Genomic DNA, 19,001 nt, shown 5'->3' with positions numbered 1-19,001 from the left:
TGACTGGATGCGACGCGAGAGAGAAGGGTCAGCGTGCATTGACATATCTAAGGGCTGGAACTAATGGATCGATCGGACGGCTGGCAACCGGATTGATTTCGTCGGATGGCTCGTAGTAGTCGCTTTTGTCTTTTTTTTTGACACAAACCTCCTCTTTATTAAGTTGCTACAAAAGTAGCATCAGAAACAATCAACAGAAGGACTTCCCTGAGGGTGAATCCAACCATACATCAGGAGGTGAGAACTTAGCAAGTCTAGCTAGTTCATGGGCTACACCATTGTTGTCTCTATTACAATGGTCATACAAGATATGAGTGAAAATCAAAAGACATGAAAAAACAATCATCAAAGATGGCGCTGGCTACTAAAGATGAATAGCCCTCCTTCAGTGCAGCTATTACCTCTAAATTATCCGAATTCACTTCAATTTTGTTGCAGCCTGCTGTACGTGCCAAGTTCAAACCAAATCTTACCGCAATGGCTTCTGCCATGAAAGCATCATAGCAGATATTCAGTTTTTCATTTGCAGCCGCAATGAACTTGCCATTATGATCTCGAATGACAGCTCCCACAGAGCCTTCAAGTGTGTCCGCATCAAACCCCGCATCCACATTAAGCTTGACGTAGTCACGTCTCGGTCTCACCCAACTATCAAGACATGCACGTGCCTTAGGTGAATTAGCAGAAATAAAGTTCGCCACCAACGCTCGAACTGCTAGGCTAACCTGGGATGCATTTTGCGGTATTCCCCCATGCGTATGCTTCCTCCTTTCCCATCACAAATACCAGCAGCAAGTAGCAATTGTCTCCTTTAATTTCGTCAGTCCCAGGATATGGATATAGTTCTCAGGAAGATTCAGAAGAAACTCCAACACCCTCCAGATTTATCCATGAGCAGACCTTGCTTTATCACATCAAATCAAACCAAGCAATTTCCAAACCTCCACTGCCACCGGGCACACGAACAGGAGATGCCGTAGTGTTTCAGGACCATCATGACGTACTGGGCATTGTGGCGACATTTTAATGTGCCTGTCAGACAGGTTTGCTCGGCAAGGTATTGAGCTTTTGCCTGTTTGCCTTAGCTATAATCTCTCGGTTTGTTTAGTCTTAATTGGACCCGAAACCGACATAAAAGTTGGACCCGGCCACAACTCCCCTACATATACTATTTCAGATCAGAGGAGAAGAAGCACCCAGATCTTAGTTCTTAGATTCAGATCAGCAACAACCAAACAGCAAATTAACCTGATTAGCATGGAGATCCCGGTTCGAAGGGACGTGATAATGATTCGCCGCGTCTACGGCGACGACGCCGCCACGGCAAGCGTGGCACGCAGCCTCCTCGCCCCGGTCGCGAACCAGCTCTCCGGGTCCGGCGACACCTCCGACCTCCACCGCCGCCTCGTCCTGGTCCACCTCCGCTCGTTGAAAGGCCCCGAGGACGTGCGCGCCGCGTTCGACGGCGTCGAGGCAGTCGCGATCTGCATCCTCCTGATGAGGGCGGTGGTCGTCTTCGAGACCGAAGCCGGCGCCGCGCGCGCGCTGCAGGAGCCCGCCAAGGAGGCGATCGGACCGTGCACGGCGGTCCCGTCTCTAGACTTGGCCGCCGGATGCCATTTCATCCCCTACAAAATAATCAAGGTCTCCATCCGCAAAATCTCAAACTTTACGTGCTTGGCTAGGTAAACCTGTTAATCAAATATGGGCTAACTTGGTTTGTGATTTAACCAATCAGGTGTCGGCTCCTGCGGGGGCATCCGGCGCGCCGCCGCCGCCGGAGCCAAGCATGGAGGATCGCGCTCGGGCGTTTCAGGAGATGTGTGAGCTGAAGCCGATGATCGACTACGACGGCCCAGCTGAGTGGAAGACCTGTAGGCCTGGCATGACGACCATCACGCAGTTCGCGCCGTCGGCGGATTCGTTGGTCCACGGCCCGACGCTTGGAGGCGGCGGCTATCTGTGGATGCACGGCAGCATGGTCACGTACTACCATGCGGAGGCCGGCAAGCCGAGCGGCAGCGAATTCAATAATGTGTCGATACGGGTCAAGCAAGAAGAAACACACTCAACCAAAATCCGTGTCACGCCTCTCGAACCGCTCGTTTACGTTAATCAGTTCGGGCACTTATTTTGTGTTACTCCGACAGCAGGACCTAGGTAGAATCTTCAGGTCCTAGTAGCCGATGAACTTGTATGGACTACTTACATGATGTTTAGGTTATGTTCCCTACACCCTTGTTTATTTGTTAGTATTTTTTTAAATGGGTTTGTCTAAGTCACATCTAGATGTAACATAATTATGTCATATCTAAGTGGACATCATCTTCCTTTTCATTTTTCCACCATCCCCACAATCCCTCTTTTGTTCTTTATCGCTTAAAATTAACGACTGTGTAAGCGGTTATCGAGCCGGCCAGTCCTATTTGTAGACCGAAAAGATTGCAATACAATAGACATCGTTCTTGTTTGGGTTATGTTGACTACATCGTTCTTCTTTGTTTTTTAAGAGTTTGTCTAGATCACATCTGGATGTGACATAATTATGTGTCACATTAATAAAGAAAATATCGTGGAGTGAAACAGACCCCGCAAGGCTGGACGGCAAAGCAGAATATTCATGAGGTTTGTTCCGCCGCTGCCAGTGTCGGCCATTAAACCGAAAAAAGCAATCATCCAAATTACAATAACTAGTCATCAACCCGTGCATCCGTACGTACGGGCTAGTTTTTCAAATGGTACATAAGTTAAATACTTTTAGTGAACATTTGTTGTTTGCAGCAAATAGAAGAGTGCAGTTGTTGTGTGCAAAACATTGGATGAATGATCAATGATATCGTGAATTTATTTATTTAACACACATTAGCTTTTTTTATAACCGTCAGTACTTTTTATATTTCATTCTACAACAAATGCCAAAATTTTGTGTAGGCAACCGCGATATAAACTAATGCCGTATGAGTAACTTAATTTTTAGTGATAAGTGTCATAAAATATATGGTATTTCCTTCACTAAATATTTCTCCTATTTTTTTATCATTACGGCTTTGGATTAAGCATGAGGTTATATATTTTGCTTAGACTCGTAAAATAAAATATACCTATCACTGTGCATTTCACTTTTTTTATATAATGATCTTAGTCCACACACACCAAATACTAAAGAACCAATGTCTGGATCATACCAGGTTTGTGCATCCTTAGTAATAGACACATCAAAGTCTCTCCTCAATGTTCAATTTGCAAGTCTGGATCGGAAGATATTCACCATCTGGTTTTCACATGCATGCGGGCAAGAGAAGTATGGAAATCTCTTGGCTTAGAAGAGATTATTGATAGAGCTTTATGTACTGATCGTTCGGGTTCTGCGGTCTTAGAGGAGATTCTTCAGAGTTCAATAAGGAGATCACCAGTTCTGGGACAACTTGGTTTACATGAAACTGTCGCTGTGGGAGCTTGGTATATCTGGTGGGAGCGGCAGCAAGCCCTGAAAGGTGAAACTGTGAAAAATGCACCGAGTTCGGCCTTCGCTATTCAGGCAATTAATGCTAATCATGTAGTTCGTCCAAGTGCTCCGGTTCCTATAGTAAGATGGCAAAAACCACCGATGGGACACTATAAACTGAATATAGATGCTTCTTTCTTCGATGATAGTACTGGCGCCGTAGCTGCAGTTCTTCGGAACTATCGTGGAGAAGTGGTGGCTGGGGCGTCTGAACTCATAGATCACATCATAAACGCACCAACTGCAGAGGCTTTGGTGCTGAGGCAGGGTCTGAAGTTACTCTATGAAGCGGGCTGTAGGAAAATTGCGGTGGAATCGGATTGCTTAGAACTTATCGATGCTTGCAATGGGAATACGGAAATCTTAAGCCCCTATGCGCCAGTGTTGGCTGACTGCTTTCAGTTAGCTCATGCTATTCCGTCGATCTCCTTCAGCCATTGTCCAAGGGAAGCCAATGGATTGGCAGATTTTCTTGCAAGATTTTCTTTTGATCATCAGACTATAGTCCCGGTTGGTGGCACCAACCGGTACTAAAGGTCTAACCGGGACCAATGGGCATCGCACCCTTTAGTCCCGTTCGTGGCACGAACCGGGACTAAAGGGCCCAGGTGAACCGGGACTAATGCCTTAGCCGCACGAACCGGGATAAATGCACCCATTGGTCCCGGTTCTGGACTGAACCGGGACTAATGGGCTTACCCGGCCTGGACCAAAGCCCCCTTTTCTACTAGTGGGTGGACGCTGCTCCCAATTTCTTGTTATCACATGTACGACTCGATGTAACTATGCCACAGAGTTAATAAAAGTGCCTTAAGGCTTTCCCCTAAAAAAAGAACCAATGGAAATTGTACTTTTCCTCGATGGACCTTAAATTTTTGCGGTTCTCTCCCTCTAGCCTCTACATGCTGGCACCACCCATGGAGTAGTGTTTCCACCACCTTTTACATATTGTTACATTTTCTTGTTGATGATTGGTTAAAGTTTCTCGTAGCAATGTATGCTTATTTCCTCATGGCAGAAGACTTGAATCCTCGTATATTTGTGTGTGATTTTGTCAAATAAACATACATAATTGTTCAATCAGTGCGTGTGTGATTTTGTCAAATAAGCATACATAATTGTTCAATCAGTGCATTCGTACGGTTAAATCTATGGGAAAAGGGTTTCCTATCTTCACTAATATACGACGGAATTGCTCCCAAAAAATACCATGGAAGGGCGCCAGACTTAATGCCACAAATATAAAACACACATGTAATTGGTCTAAACGAAAGTGACATGTATATAGGTTTGAAAATAATTGTGTCAAGGCTGCTAAACTAACCGGTAGCATTCCTCCAGTCCATTGGATTTCTAGCATTTATTAGTAATGAGTCTGATTACTCCAGTATTAATTCAATGTAGAGCATGCTTATTTCATGTTGTTAAAACTTGTCATCCGACACATTACATGGAATTTGCATAAACTCAGTGTATAGATGAATCTTCCACATTGACCGTGACCACATTACCCTTGTGTTTGCATAAACGTGAATTGTGTGCAAAGAAGTTCCTTTATGGATGGCGAAACCAAAACTTCAAGTGACACATAACTTATTGTTTTCTCTTCTACTAAAACACTAGATCATGTAAGGCGCGCGTTGCGGCGCCCGTCCTTTTTAAAAATAGAATGGTAGGTACTTCTATAAGATATGTTAGTCATTTTGAACGTGCCTGCCCATTTTTAAAATAAGAATGGTAGATAATTTATGAGAATACTAAGATATGACATGAAATCATTTTCAAAGAAACATAAAGCTACATGGTAAAATTTGTAGCAAGATTATTAAGAGTAAAACTTGAGTATGTAAGGTAGTGTTGCTCAATCCTAGTCCTGATGCATGAAAATGGTGGGCGTGATGGTCAGTTGTATTTGGCGGAACAAATTGGATTTTAGAAAACTACAAATCTGAAGGAAACCATTCATGAAACACACCATCCTTGCTTCATACAAGCTTTAATTAGTGAAACAAAAACACCAAATATAAAGAAACTTGACATCAATTTTGTAGTTCTCCATGGCATAATAGCAATGCTCCACCAACCACCTCCAAGCAGCTTTGCGTCATTCTTCACTACAACCATCATCAGCACCTCAATCATGCATCAACGACAATTCTATAAAAAACGACACTCCATCTATCTTATTTGCTAGAAAGTAGATTGCATACAAGTTGATACCTAATATATTATTCAAGGTAAAGAGAACTCTTGTTTCTTTTGTTACAACATTCAGATCGGAATTTGCAGCATGAAGTCAGAGAAAATTCATTTCCATTCGAATTCAAAGACAGTATTGAGATATATTGTGTGAACATGGCCATGCTAAAAACATAGTAATGGAAATGAAATCATCTGATGGAAATGTCTATACTCCTGAAACAGAGGAAAAGGAAAACAGTACACGAAGTCATTCTTTCAGTGCATAACTGCATGAAATTTACCTACCATCCATACACACATCTAGTTTATACCTCTGGAACCCATACGCATTAAAGCAATCGTAATACTTATTTTCAAATGAACAAAGAAGCTTATGTATACCTATTAATTGCATACTCTCTGTAGAGTTCAATGTCTATGCTCCTGAAACAGAACATAAAAAGAAAAAGGAAAACAGTACATGAAGTCATTCTTTGAGTGCATAACTGCATGAAATTTACCTACCATCCATACACACATCTAATTTATACCTCTGGAACCCATACGCATTAAAGCAATTGTAATACTTATTTTGAAATGAACAAAGAAGCTTATGTATACCTATTAATTGCATACTCTCTATAGAGTTGAATGTCTGTGCTCCTGAAACAGAACATAAAAAGAAAAAGGAAAACAGTACACGAAGTCATTATTTGAGTTGGATATTGATATATTCAAAACAGAACCAAAAATTAGTAACATACCTTGATTGATGTACGTTGCCAAGCTAATTGTGAATCAAAGCATGAGAAATACAAAAAACAATTACATGCGGAAGTTCACACATATAACCAATTTGGTGGAACACCATAGCAGCATGCAGGCTCATAAGTTATTGAAGCTTTATCTATTCATGGGAGAAAAGATGGAAGTAATACCCATATTCAACATCCCTAAAATAAGCCAATGGGGAAGAGATGGAAGTCAAATGGCAAATTTATTAATCAGTTCAATAATAATTTTGAGTAAACTTTTATTTTCTGATAGACTGAAGATGACGCTCATCAGACCAGAGAAGAATTGCCAAAGTCAACAAACTCAAAATATGTTACCGATGTTCCCGTGTTATGCAAATGATGAGTTCTGTACATACAATATATGGGTGAGTGCCAGCCAGATTATATAAATTGTGCTCATTTCTGGATGATATTTGTGCATAAGTATGAAACTAATTTTGAGAAATTATCAATACCACAAGCCAAAGTAAAACTACATGTATCTGCAAGCATGTAACAATCCCGCTAGTATAAAAAATTCAAAATACATCTGTATTTTTTGAAGCAATATTAAATGATGAAATACACATATCAATAATCTGAACACAATTAATTCCACCTTTCTTAACAGCAGTTCTTCGACCATACTTCAGAAGTGAGCCCCACAAAATAAAATAAAAAGTAACAGAAAAGTTAGATAATCGCATAAAAAACTACCTTAATGCAGATTGCATACTTGTAAACCTAATGATACATGGCTAGAATAAGGAATTTAAGAATGCTTGGCAATCTGCATTTTGCTAGGTCACTTTATTTTTGGTTGATTCAAACCAACAAAAGTGTATGATCAAAGATGAATTCTTATCATGATTCATCAAAAAGAAATACTACTTCCAACTTTATTTTTTACCAAGTCCTAAGATCAATGAAACATGGTTAGCTGACAATAAATAAATGTATTGAAAATGGATACTAAATAATTAAATAATTTCATACAAATCAACTTAATATATTCCATATGGCACAAGTAAACCAAGCTTGTGGATTGCTCTCTTACCTATAGAATCAACTTGAAAACAAGGTGGCACTTCCTGTGACCCGTTTACAGTTTTCACCCCATGTCCAGAAGGAAATACTCTTGGGGTATCATCAGTGGATGACGGTGCCCGATTATACTAACAACCAGCTGAGCAAGCAATCCAAAACCCGAAGATGGCTCAGAGAAAGACCAGAGAAAGTAATGATCTAACATCACACTTGAATTGGGTGGAAATCCCTATATGTTCCTTGATCTTGTGTTTCCTGTTCACACAAGACCATAAAAAAGGTCAGACCATAAATTGGTCAAATTTGTTTTGCCCATGAAGCTCACATGACATAACATGAGCAATTACACTTCAGATAGAAAAGGAAAAAAACTCTTACCTAGCATAATTTAAAAGAGTGAACATATTCGAGTAACATGGATGATAGAGCTGATCAATACTCTAATAACAGGAACATACATTAGATTAACTTGAAAATGCTAAGGCGAAACTCTTTCAAGAGAAACTAAAACATCCAACACCCAGTCCTGTTAAGAGAAACTAAAAACATTCAACACCCAATTCTACTGTGATGATTCACTCAATTCACCATTTAGTTCGCCATCATACTTGAAATTTTAAAAATAGAAAATAGTACTCACATTAGAACGCACCACCCAAGAAACATACGCAAAATTTCCATATGCGCAGGACCAGCTAGCGAAACATTTTCATCAACCATCAGTATGTGCCTCTGTTACAAAATCACTGGTTTCTTATTAATTATTATCGTCATTTCCAGAAGCCAACAAAGACATGTGACAAAAAACATATATCATTAAATAGAATGAAGTACACAATGGAAAATATCAACATGCTCGCACAAAATATATCATTAAATAACCATCTAGAAAATATGTATAACCCAGTGATAAAATTTTATTTGAAGAATGTGCAGAAGGAATTGGCAAATAGGTTAGCAGGAAAGGTAGGAGTATAAGGCAGATAAGTTATCAATTGCACATTTCAGGTTTTGTGCGGTCGATGTGTGGAGTAATTGAAGGAAATATGCCCTAAAGGCAATAATAAAGTTGTTATTTATATTTCCTTATATCATAATAAATGTTGATTATTCATTCTAGAATTGTATTAATCGGAAACTTAGTACATGTGTGAATACATAGATGAACAAAGTGTCCCTAGTATGCCTCTACTTGACTAGCTCGTTAATCAAAGATGGTTAAGTTTCCTGACAATAGACATGTGTTGTCATTTGATGAACGGGATCACATCATTAGAGAATGATGTGATGGACAAGACCCATCTGTTAGCTTAGCATTATGATCGTTTAGTTTTATTGCTATTGCTTTCATCATGACTTATACATGTTCCTCTGACTATGAGATTATGCAACTCCCGAATACCGGAGGAACATCTTGTGTGCTATCAAATATCACAACATAACTAGGTGATTATAAAGATGCTCTACAGGTGTCTCCAATGGTGTTTGTTGAGTTGGCATAGATCGAGATTAGGGTTTGTCACTTCGTGTATCGGAGACGTATCTCTGGGCTCTCTCGGTAATGTACTTCACTATGAGCCTTGCAAGAAATGTGACTAATGAGTTAGTCACGGGATGATGCATTACAGAACGAGTAAATAGACTTGCCGGTAACGTGATTGAACTAGGTATGATGATACCGACGATCGAATCTCGGGCAAGTAACATACTGATGACAAAAGGAACAACGTATGTTGTTATGCGGTTTGACCGATAAAGATCTTCGTAGAATATGTAGGAACCAATATGAGAATCTAGGTTCCGCTATTGGTTATTGACCGGAGATGTGTCTCGGTCATGTTTACATAGTTCTCGAACCCGTAGGGTCCGCACGATTAACGTTTGATGATGATTTGTATTATGAGTTATGTGATTTGATGAACCGAAGTTTGTTCAGAGTCCAGGATGAGATCACGAACATGACGAGGAGTCTCAAAATGGTCGAGAGGTAAAGATCGATATATTGGAAGGTTATACTCGAACACCGGAATGGTTCCGAAGTGTTTCGGGTATTTCCCAGAGTACCGGGAGGTTACTGGAACCCCCCCGGGTGAGTAATGGGCCTTAATGGGCTTTAGGGGTAAGGAGAGAAGGGCCTCAAGGGTGGCCACGCGCCCCCCATGGGCTGGTCCGAATTGGACTAGGAGGGGGCAGCGCCCCCTCCTTCCTTCTCGCCTCTTCCCCCTTCCCTCCTTCTCCTAGTTGGAATAGGAAACGGGGGGGGGGGGGGGAATCCTACTTGGACCGGGAGTCCAAGTAGGACTCCCCCCCTTGGCACGCCCCCTCTAGGGCCGGTCTCCTCTTCCCCTCTCCTTTATATACGTGGGAGGGGAGCACCCCAAAGGCACACCAAGTCTTCTCTTAGCCATGTGCGGTGCCCCCTCCACAGTTACACACCTCGGTCATATCGTTATAGTGCTTAGGCGAAGCCCTGTGCCAGTAACTTCATCATAACCATCACCACGCCGTCGTGCTGACGGAACTCTCCCTCGTCCTCAACTGGATCAAGAGATCAAGGGACGTCATCGAGCTGAACGTGTGCTGAACGCGGAGGTGTCGTACGTTCGGTGCTTGGATCGGTCGGACCATGAAGATGTTCGACTACATCAACCGCGTTACTAAACGCTTCCGCTTTCGGTCTACGAGGGTACGTGGACACACTCCCCCACTCGTTTCTATGCTTCTCCTAGATAGATCTTGCATGATCGTAGGATTTGTTTTGAAATACTACATTCCCCAACAGTGGCATCCAAGCCAGGTCTATGCGTAGATGTTATATGCACGAGTAGAACACAAAGAGTTGTGGGCGATAATAGTCATACTGCTTACCAGCAATGTCTTACTTGATTCGGCAGTATTGTTGGATGAAGCGGCCCGGACCAACATTACATGACCGCGTTCATGAGACTGGTTCTACCGACGTGCTTCGCACACAGGTGGCTAGCGGGTGTCTATTTCTCCAACTTTAGTTGAATCGAGTTTGACTACGCCCAGTCCTTGTTGAAGGTTAAAACGGCACACTTGACGAAAAATTGTTGTGGTTTTGATGCGTAGGTAAGAACGGTTCTTGCTAGAAGCCCGTAGCAGCCACGTAAAACTTGCAACAACAAAGTAGAGGCCGTCTAACTTGTTTTTGCAGAGCATGTTGTGATGTGATATGGTGAAGACGTGATGAGATATAAATTGGTATGAGATGATCATGTTTTGTAAAAGTTATCGGAAACTGGCAGGAGCCTTATGGTTGTCACTTTATTGTATGAAATGCAATCACCATGTAATTGCTTTACTTTATCACTAAGTGGTAGCCATAGTCGTAGAAGCAATAGTTGGCGAGACGACAACGATGCTACGATGGAGATCAAGGTGTCAAGCCGGTGACGATGGTGATCATGACAGTGCTATGGAGATGGAGATCAAAGGCACAAGATGATGATGGACATATCATATCACTTATATTGATTGCATGTGATGTTTATCCTTTATGCATCTTATTTTGCTTAGTACGGCGGTAGCATTATAAGATGACCCCTCACTAAATTTGAAGGTATAAGTGTTCTCCCTGAGTATGCACTGTTACTACAATTCGTCGTGCCGAGACACCATGTGATGATCGGGTGTGATAAGCGACGTTCACATACAACGGGTGCAAGCCAATTTTGCACGTGCAAAATACTCGGGTTAAACTTAATGAGCCTAGCATATGTAGATATGGCCTCGGAACACTGAGACCGAAAGGTCGAACGTGAATCATATAGTAAATATGATCGACATAGTGATGTTCACCAATGAAAGCTACTCCATCTCACGTGATGATTGGACATGGTTTACTTGATATGGGCCACGTGATCATTTCGATGACTAGAGGGATGTCTATCTCAGTGGGAGTTCTTAAGTAATATGATAAAATTGAACTTTAATTTATCATGAATTTAGTCCTGATAGTATTTGCATATCTATGTTGTAGATCAATAGCTCGCATATAGCTTCCCCGTTTTATTTATGATATGTTCCTAGAGAAAACTAAGTTGAAAGATGATAGTAGCAATGATGCGGACTAGGTCCGTGATCTGAGGATTATCCTCATTGTTGCACAGAAGAATTATGTCCTTGATGCACCGCTAGGTGAGAGAACTATTGCAGGAGCATATGCAAACATTATGAACGTTTGACAAGCTCGGTATGATGACTACTTGATAGTTTAGTCCACCATGCTTTACGGCTTAGAACCGGGACTTCAAACATGTTTTGAACGACTTGGAGCATATGAGATGTTCCAATAGTTGAAATTGGTATTTCAGACTCATGCCCGTGTTAAGAGGTACGAAACCTTTGACAAAGTACTTTGCCCACAAGATGGAGGAGAATAGCTCAGCTAGTGAGCATATGCTCAGAATGTCTGGGTGCTACAATCGCTTGAATCAAATGGGAGTTAATCTTCCAGATAAGATAGTGATTGACAGAGTGCTCTGGTCACTATCACCAAGTTACTGGAACTTTGTGATGAACTATATTATGCAAGGGATGAAAAAAAATCCCGAGCTCTTCGCGATGCTGAAATCGGCGAAGGTAGAAATCAAGAAAAGCATCAAGTGTTGATGATTGACAAGACCACTAGTATCAAGTAAAAGGGCAAGTGAAAGAAAGGGAACTTCAAGAAGAATGGCAAGCAAGTTGACACTCCCATGAAGAATCCTAAAGCTAGACCCAAGCCTGAAACTGAGTGCTTCTACTACAATGGAAATGGTCACTGGAAGCGGAACTGCCCCAAATACTTGGCGGATAAGAAGGATGGCAAAGTGAACAAAAGTATATATGATATACATGTTATTGATGTGTACTTTACTAGTGTTCATAAGTAGCCCCTGGATATTTGATACCGGTTCAATTGCTATGATTAGCAACTCAAAACAGGAGTTACAAAAATGAACAGAGACTAGTTGAGGGCGAGGTGACGATGTGTGTTGGAAATGATTCCAAGGTTGATAAGGTCACCATCGCATACTCCCTCTACCTTCGGGATTAGTATGGGAACTAAATAAATGTTATTTGGTGTTTGTGTTGAGCATGAATATGATTGGATCATGTTTATTGCGATACGCTTATTCATTTAAGTCAGAGAATAATTGTTGTTCTGTTTACATGAATAAATCCTTCTATGGTCATACATCCAATGTAAATGGTTTACTAAATCTCGATCACAATGATACACATATTATTGATGCCAAAAGATGCAAAGTTGATAATGATAGTGCAACATACTAGTAGCACTGCCGTTTAGGTCATATTGGTGTAAAGCGCATGAAGAAACTCAATGCGGATGGACTTTTGGAATCACTTGATTATGAATCATTTGATGCTTGCGAACCATGCCTCATTGGCAAGATGGCTAAGACTCCGTTCTCCGGAACAATGGAGCGAGCCATTGACTTATTGGAAATAATACATATTGATGTATGCGGTCCGATGAGTGTTGAGGCTCGCGGTGGGTATTGTTATTTTCTAACCTTCACAGATAATTTAAGCAGATATGGGTATATCTACTTAATGAAACACAAGTTTGAAACATTTAAGAAGTTCAAAGAAATTCAGAGTGAAGTTGAGAATCATCATAACAAGAAAATAAAGTTTCTACGATCTGATCGAGGAGGCAAATATTTGAGTTACGAGTTTGGCCTTCATTTAAAAACAATGTGGAATAAGTTTCACAACTCATGCCACCTGGAACACCATAGAGTAATGGTGTGTCCGAACGTCGTAACTTTACTTTATTACATATGGTGCGAACTATGATGTCTCTTACCGATTTACCACTATCGTTCTCGGGTTCACTACAGAAAAAAGACACATCCGTGACATTTTGGGCCGAACGGATTTTTTCTGTCATACTTATGACACTTTTATGACGATAATTGTGACAAAACCCGATATCATCATAGATGTGGTGGGCTCCTACTTCTATGACAAAAAATCATGACAGAAAATGGGCTTTTCATCCTGGGCGGGCCGGAGACACAACTGCATGACATTCTTTGGGCCGTCCATGACGGAAAAAACCGTGGTAGAAGCGAGGGCGAGGAAAATATCGGGGTGTTCCCGGTTACGGTAGGTGGTCGGGGCCGAGCGATGCACGGAGGTTTGCGCATTTCTCTCGTACATGCACACGTGTGGGTGCGAGGCGTTCGCCTACTGAACCCGAGCGATTGCACTGTAGGCTATGCATTACCGAACCCGAGCGATCGATCGATGGCTGTTAACTGAACCTGATCAAGAAATTCCTTCGCTACTACTGCTAACTGAAGCCGATCGATGCTGCCTCTGGATGAATAGTGAGCATTTCTGGGGGGGTTGGATGAACAGTTTCCGATGGGGGTGGATGAACATGACCCCGTGGTGTTGCCTCTGGATGAACAGGACCCCAATCGATCGAGCCGGTTGGGGCTGGATGAACAGGACCCCATGGAGGTCTGGATGAACAGGACGACCCCGTGGAGGGCTGGATGAGCAGTAGACGGTGGAGGGCTGGATGAACAGTAGCCCGTCAAAGGGGTGGTTGAACAGGAGCCCGTGGAGAGGGCTGGTTGAACAGTAGCCGGTGGAGTAGCACGCGGTGGAGGCTGGATGAACAGGAGCCCGTGGATGAACAGTTGCAGGTGGAGGCTGGAGGAGGTCGACGGTGGATGAACAGTAGCCCGTGGAGGCTGGAGGGGTCGATGGTGGAGATGAATAGTATCCCATGGAGCCCATTTTGCAGTACGCCACACACCTCCCGATGAACATGACCCCCGTTTCGACCGTAGCGCTAAAAACACAAGTCCGTTTCCTCCGTTTTGCGGTACGCCACACCCCTCCCAATCATCAGGACCCCGTTTCGACCGTAGAAGGCCTGTTTCCTCCGTTTTGCGGTACGCCAGACCCCTCCCGATGAATAGGATCCCGTTTCGAATGTGGCTGGTCGAACACAAGGTCGTTTCCTCCGTTCTGCGGTACGGCGGGCCTCGTTTCCATCAGCTGTTCCGTCCAAGCCCTTCCGATGAACACGACGACGCATTCCGCTTCGACCCAGCCGGTTGGCTCCCCATGAACACGATGACGACGTAGTTTCTCCATTCCGACCCAGCCATGTACACGAGCCCTGGCCATACGTATGCATGATTAGGCGTTCGAGACCCCGCCCGTATGTACGTACGTGGCCGTATTTTCTTTCTTGCACACTGGCCGATGTACGTACGTGTACATGCTACATGCGCACCTCTACTACGACACGTGCGCGCTCTACATCGACCAGTATATACGTACACGTTCGCGACCAGAGTGACAATGCTATGTACGCTTCGACCAGGTGGGTCCCGACTATCAGGCACTTCCTTGCGTGCGAAGATATAGCTGGTGGGTCCTAGAAGTCAGGGGGGTGAATCGTTTTTTTGCCCGGACGGACTTCCTTGCGTGCGAAGATGTAGCTGATGGGTTCCAGCAGTCAGGGGGGAAACGTTTTTTCGCGAAATACGGTGGCCCGTCCGGTGGGTCCCCAGGTGCAGGAATAATTATTTTGCGCGTAATAAGGAGACACTTCCTGGCAGCTACCGTGAACCCAACTGTCAGCCTCCCCACGTACAATACTCTTCTGATGGAAGTCGGTCATTGACCACATTGACCACGCCGTGCTGAGAGCACCAAGGCGGTGGACGACTGCGAGGCCTAGGAAGGGGACGACGCCGAGCCAGGGAAGACGCGGCAGTGGATGCCCACACGAAGAGGAGTACAAGGGTTCACTGGTTTGGCTGCGGTGTGAGGCTGCCGTCGCCTCAGAATAACAGGGGGTGTGGGTGAGTAGAGGGATGGTCTGGCCAGCGGTGGGAGTAGTAGGGGGCGGTGAGGCCTCCACGGCATCACAGCCGGCCACGGGAGGCAGGACCACGCGGCACGACCGGTGCTGATTTGGGCGGCTGGAGCAAGAAGACCAGAGATTGAAGAAGCACTACGGCCATTGGATGGACATCGTACAGTCAATAGAGCTAGAATCGTTCATATATTGACTAAGTTGACAAAGCCCTCCATCCCCTTCAACTTAGTAGGCCCACAAGTCAGCCTCCCACTGTGGTGGGTCCCAGCTGGCAGGGGGTATTCATTTTTTGTGCGCAATAAGGTGGCACTTCCTTGTGTGCGAAGATATAGTTGGTGGGTCCGACCTGTCAGCGGAGGGAACATTTTTTCACGAAATACAGAGGCCCTTCCAGCGGGTCCCAGATGTCAGGTGGAGGAATCATTATTTTGCGTGTAATAAGGAGGCATTTCCTTGTGTGCGGCCGTGGACCCAGCTGTCAGCCTCTCCACGTACAGTCCACTTCTGATGGATGTCGTTCGTTGATCACGTTGACCACGCCGCGCCGAGAGCACCAGGGCGGTGGATGACGACGAGGCCTACGAAGGGAACGACATGAAGCCGGGGAAGACACGACAGTGGCTGCCCACGCGGTGGAGAGTATGAGGGTTGACTGGTTCGGCTGCCGCCGCCGGAAAATAACAGGAGGTGTGGGTGAGTAGAGGGATAGACAGGCCAGGGATATGAGTATATGATGGGGCCGTGAGGCCTGCTCGGCAGCACAGGTAGCCACGGGAGGCGGGAGCAGGCGGTTCCAACAGCGCTGGTTTGGGCGGCTGGGGCAGGAAGATCAGAGACTGAAGAAGCACGATTGCCGTTAGATTGACATCTAACGGTTTGACGCTGGTAGAGTCGATTGTTGACTAAGTTTCTTTTTTGAGAAACCTTGTGTACGCATGAACTTAGTAGGCCCACAAGTCAGCCTCCAAATCTATGGCACACAACATAGAGCCCATTTGCTATTTTTTTTAATAATTTACAGCCCATATGCTAATTCTTAAGTAATTTATTACAACCCATTTTCTTCCCAGGACCACGGTCAAAAAGTTCAACCTTATTTTGCATATTTCGGTGGAGTCCGAACTTTTGTAATCCCGAAATGATAAACATTTTTTAAGAACTTATTGATTTGCCAAAAAAATCATTTTGTTTTTGTAAGCAAATAAGATGTGGGACAATTGACTTGATTTAAGGGAAAACCGGTGGTAAAAAAATCAGCGCTAGGAGGGAAAACAACAACAAAAATAAGGATGTAAATATGAAAAGGGAATTTTATGTATTTTCAATATAATGATACGTGTATATGAACTAGTAAAACTATAGGTAGAGATTAGAAAACGGATGTAGGATATGCGTTTCAAGAGGAAAATAGAACTGGGCTCCATGTTTGATTCAGTAAAAAAAACTGCCTGCGGATGTTGTAAGACAAAATATAACTAACACTGACGGGCCAGAGGCCAGAAGATACCTGATGGATCTTTGTGCCCCATTGTTGTCATGGTTTGGGCCTGTTAGAAACAAAACCAAGCCTGGGCAGTCTACAGCCTAGTTGAAACTTGCTCGACCTAAAAAACAATATACATGCTCAATAAACGAGAGAATTATGCAAGTACGGACTAATAACTGGGATGCAGCAGGGATATTATTTTTTCATCATGATAATAAGTGCATCCAATTGTTTCGAAAAATTTGGAGAACTGGGAATTTGAACGGCAGATGCTTATGCTACCCATCAAATAAAAATCAGGTGCCTGAAAATTCGTTTCGAAACAAATGATTCCACTTTATATCCACGTCGACCATCGGCATGATGGTTGGAAGCAAATGCCAAGTTCATACCAAAAGATCGTTAACAACAATACCAACTTGCGTACGACAAGGTAGTACAAGTACCAATACCAAACTAACTTATAATCCTTTTACTCCTGGCCCTAGCGTTCGTCTAGTAGAAAATCTTGCAGAGGTCCAGCTCCCGCTTCTTCTCTTGCTCCAGGTCCCCGAGGTGGTACTGGTGCTTCACCCAGTTGGTCTTCTACTGGTCGAAGTTCTTGTTGGTGTGCAGCACTAGAATATTTTTCCTGCCCGTCTGCCGGCCGTTGACCATCATCAGCAAGGTATTGCCGGTGTTGTGCCACATCGCGTGCATGCCGCACTCCGACTGTATCTTGCGACGCGTCCACGTGCCCCTTTTGAATGCCCTGGAATTGCGCTGGAAGAAATGCTTGCTTAGGCCACCCAGTGTGATACCTGCAGTATTGTCGAATACATGTTTTAGTGTACGTAGTTAGCATTTTCATAACATCTTTGGCATGTTGCAGTCACTTGTTTCTCTTTTTATTAACTGTCAAATTGTAATTGCTTCACCAGGTCTACGTCTAAAAATAAAAATAGAGCTATAAACAAAGGAATATGTTTGTGCAAGTAGACAGCCGATCGGTGTCTTACCTGGAAGTTTCTCAGGATGGGTGTAGCATATGCCGTGCTCGTTGTCGATGGTTGGTATGAACAAATCGATGAGAGGGTGAGATCTCGCGCTGTCAGCACTCACTTTGGCCTCAAGGTGCTCGATCAGCTCCTGATCCATGGGATCGAACTTGACGCCATCCGGCAGCACCGGCCAATCCTTCTTCGACTTGCATCGGTTAATTCCAGTTATATGGTACTCAATGTATGATCAATCGACTGTTTTAAGTGAATGATGAAAGATTTCGACAGATAAATGGTACTCCAAATCTGAAGTCCAGAATACCCGAACACGCCGCCGGGATTCTTGTGTCACCTCACGCACAACGTGTTGTCACGTCAATTCAATGTGTGGACATGATGAATAATTTGACCAACGTATACTAGTACTGCTACTGTACTACTTACTAGTCGTATTTAGTCTCACATTTTAACCATAGGTTTAACTAACAAGTACGCACTTGAAGCCTACTTGATATATATATATATATATATATATATATATATATATATATATATATATATACTACCACATATGCCCGTGCGTTGCAATGGGGAAAATGTATGTTTTGCACAAGCATAATGTCCCACAACATCGGATTCATTATGAAGAACATGTTGCAACGTAGCATCGTCCTTCTACAAAATGAACATAAAAAATACGTCGCAATTTAGTCGTGTTCATATTTTCTTTGCGGGGTGTAATGTCCCACTGATTTCATTTAAATACAATCCTTTTTTAATGGCATTTAAGCATGATCCTTTCATTAATTACCATGAAGTCCTCACCCGTTTTAGTCGGGAATCAAATCCTTCCTTTTCTAATTTAATTGCCCTAACACATTAAGGCCTATAGATCCTTTCTTTTAATTATCCTACCTTTTTACCTCAAATCCTTCATGTAGAATTTATTAAGACCACAATCTTTCTAATAGTTATTCCACCAATTTACTCATAATCCTTTCTTTAATTAGCCACATTCATTTAAAATATTATATTTAAGCCTACAATCCTTCCTTTATTAGCTCATTCGCTTAATTAGCTCTCCCTAAACATGAGCCTTGGACCTCACCCTTTCCCATCTACAGTAACGAAGGGCGATTTGTACGAA

At 43.2% G+C, this 19,001-nt stretch overlaps 1 protein-coding gene across 1 annotated transcript; it reads left to right on the top strand.

Annotated features, from left to right (window-relative positions):
- Positions 1–1,118: 1,118 nt before the first annotated feature.
- On the top strand, positions 1,119–2,233 carry LOC123184964 (uncharacterized). The gene is made up of 2 exons (XM_044596990.1): positions 1,119–1,644; positions 1,739–2,233. The coding sequence occupies exons 1-2, from the start codon at positions 1,258–1,260 to the stop codon at positions 2,162–2,164; spliced, it is 813 nt and encodes a 270-aa protein (XP_044452925.1). The 5' UTR covers positions 1,119–1,257; the 3' UTR covers positions 2,165–2,233.
- Positions 2,234–19,001: the final 16,768 nt, after the last annotated feature.

This window comes from Triticum aestivum, chromosome 2A (genome assembly GCF_018294505.1).
Source record: "Triticum aestivum cultivar Chinese Spring chromosome 2A, IWGSC CS RefSeq v2.1, whole genome shotgun sequence".
Classification (NCBI taxonomy): Eukaryota; Viridiplantae; Streptophyta; class Magnoliopsida; order Poales; family Poaceae; genus Triticum; species Triticum aestivum.
This window is presented reverse-complemented; position numbering and strand designations above follow the sequence as displayed.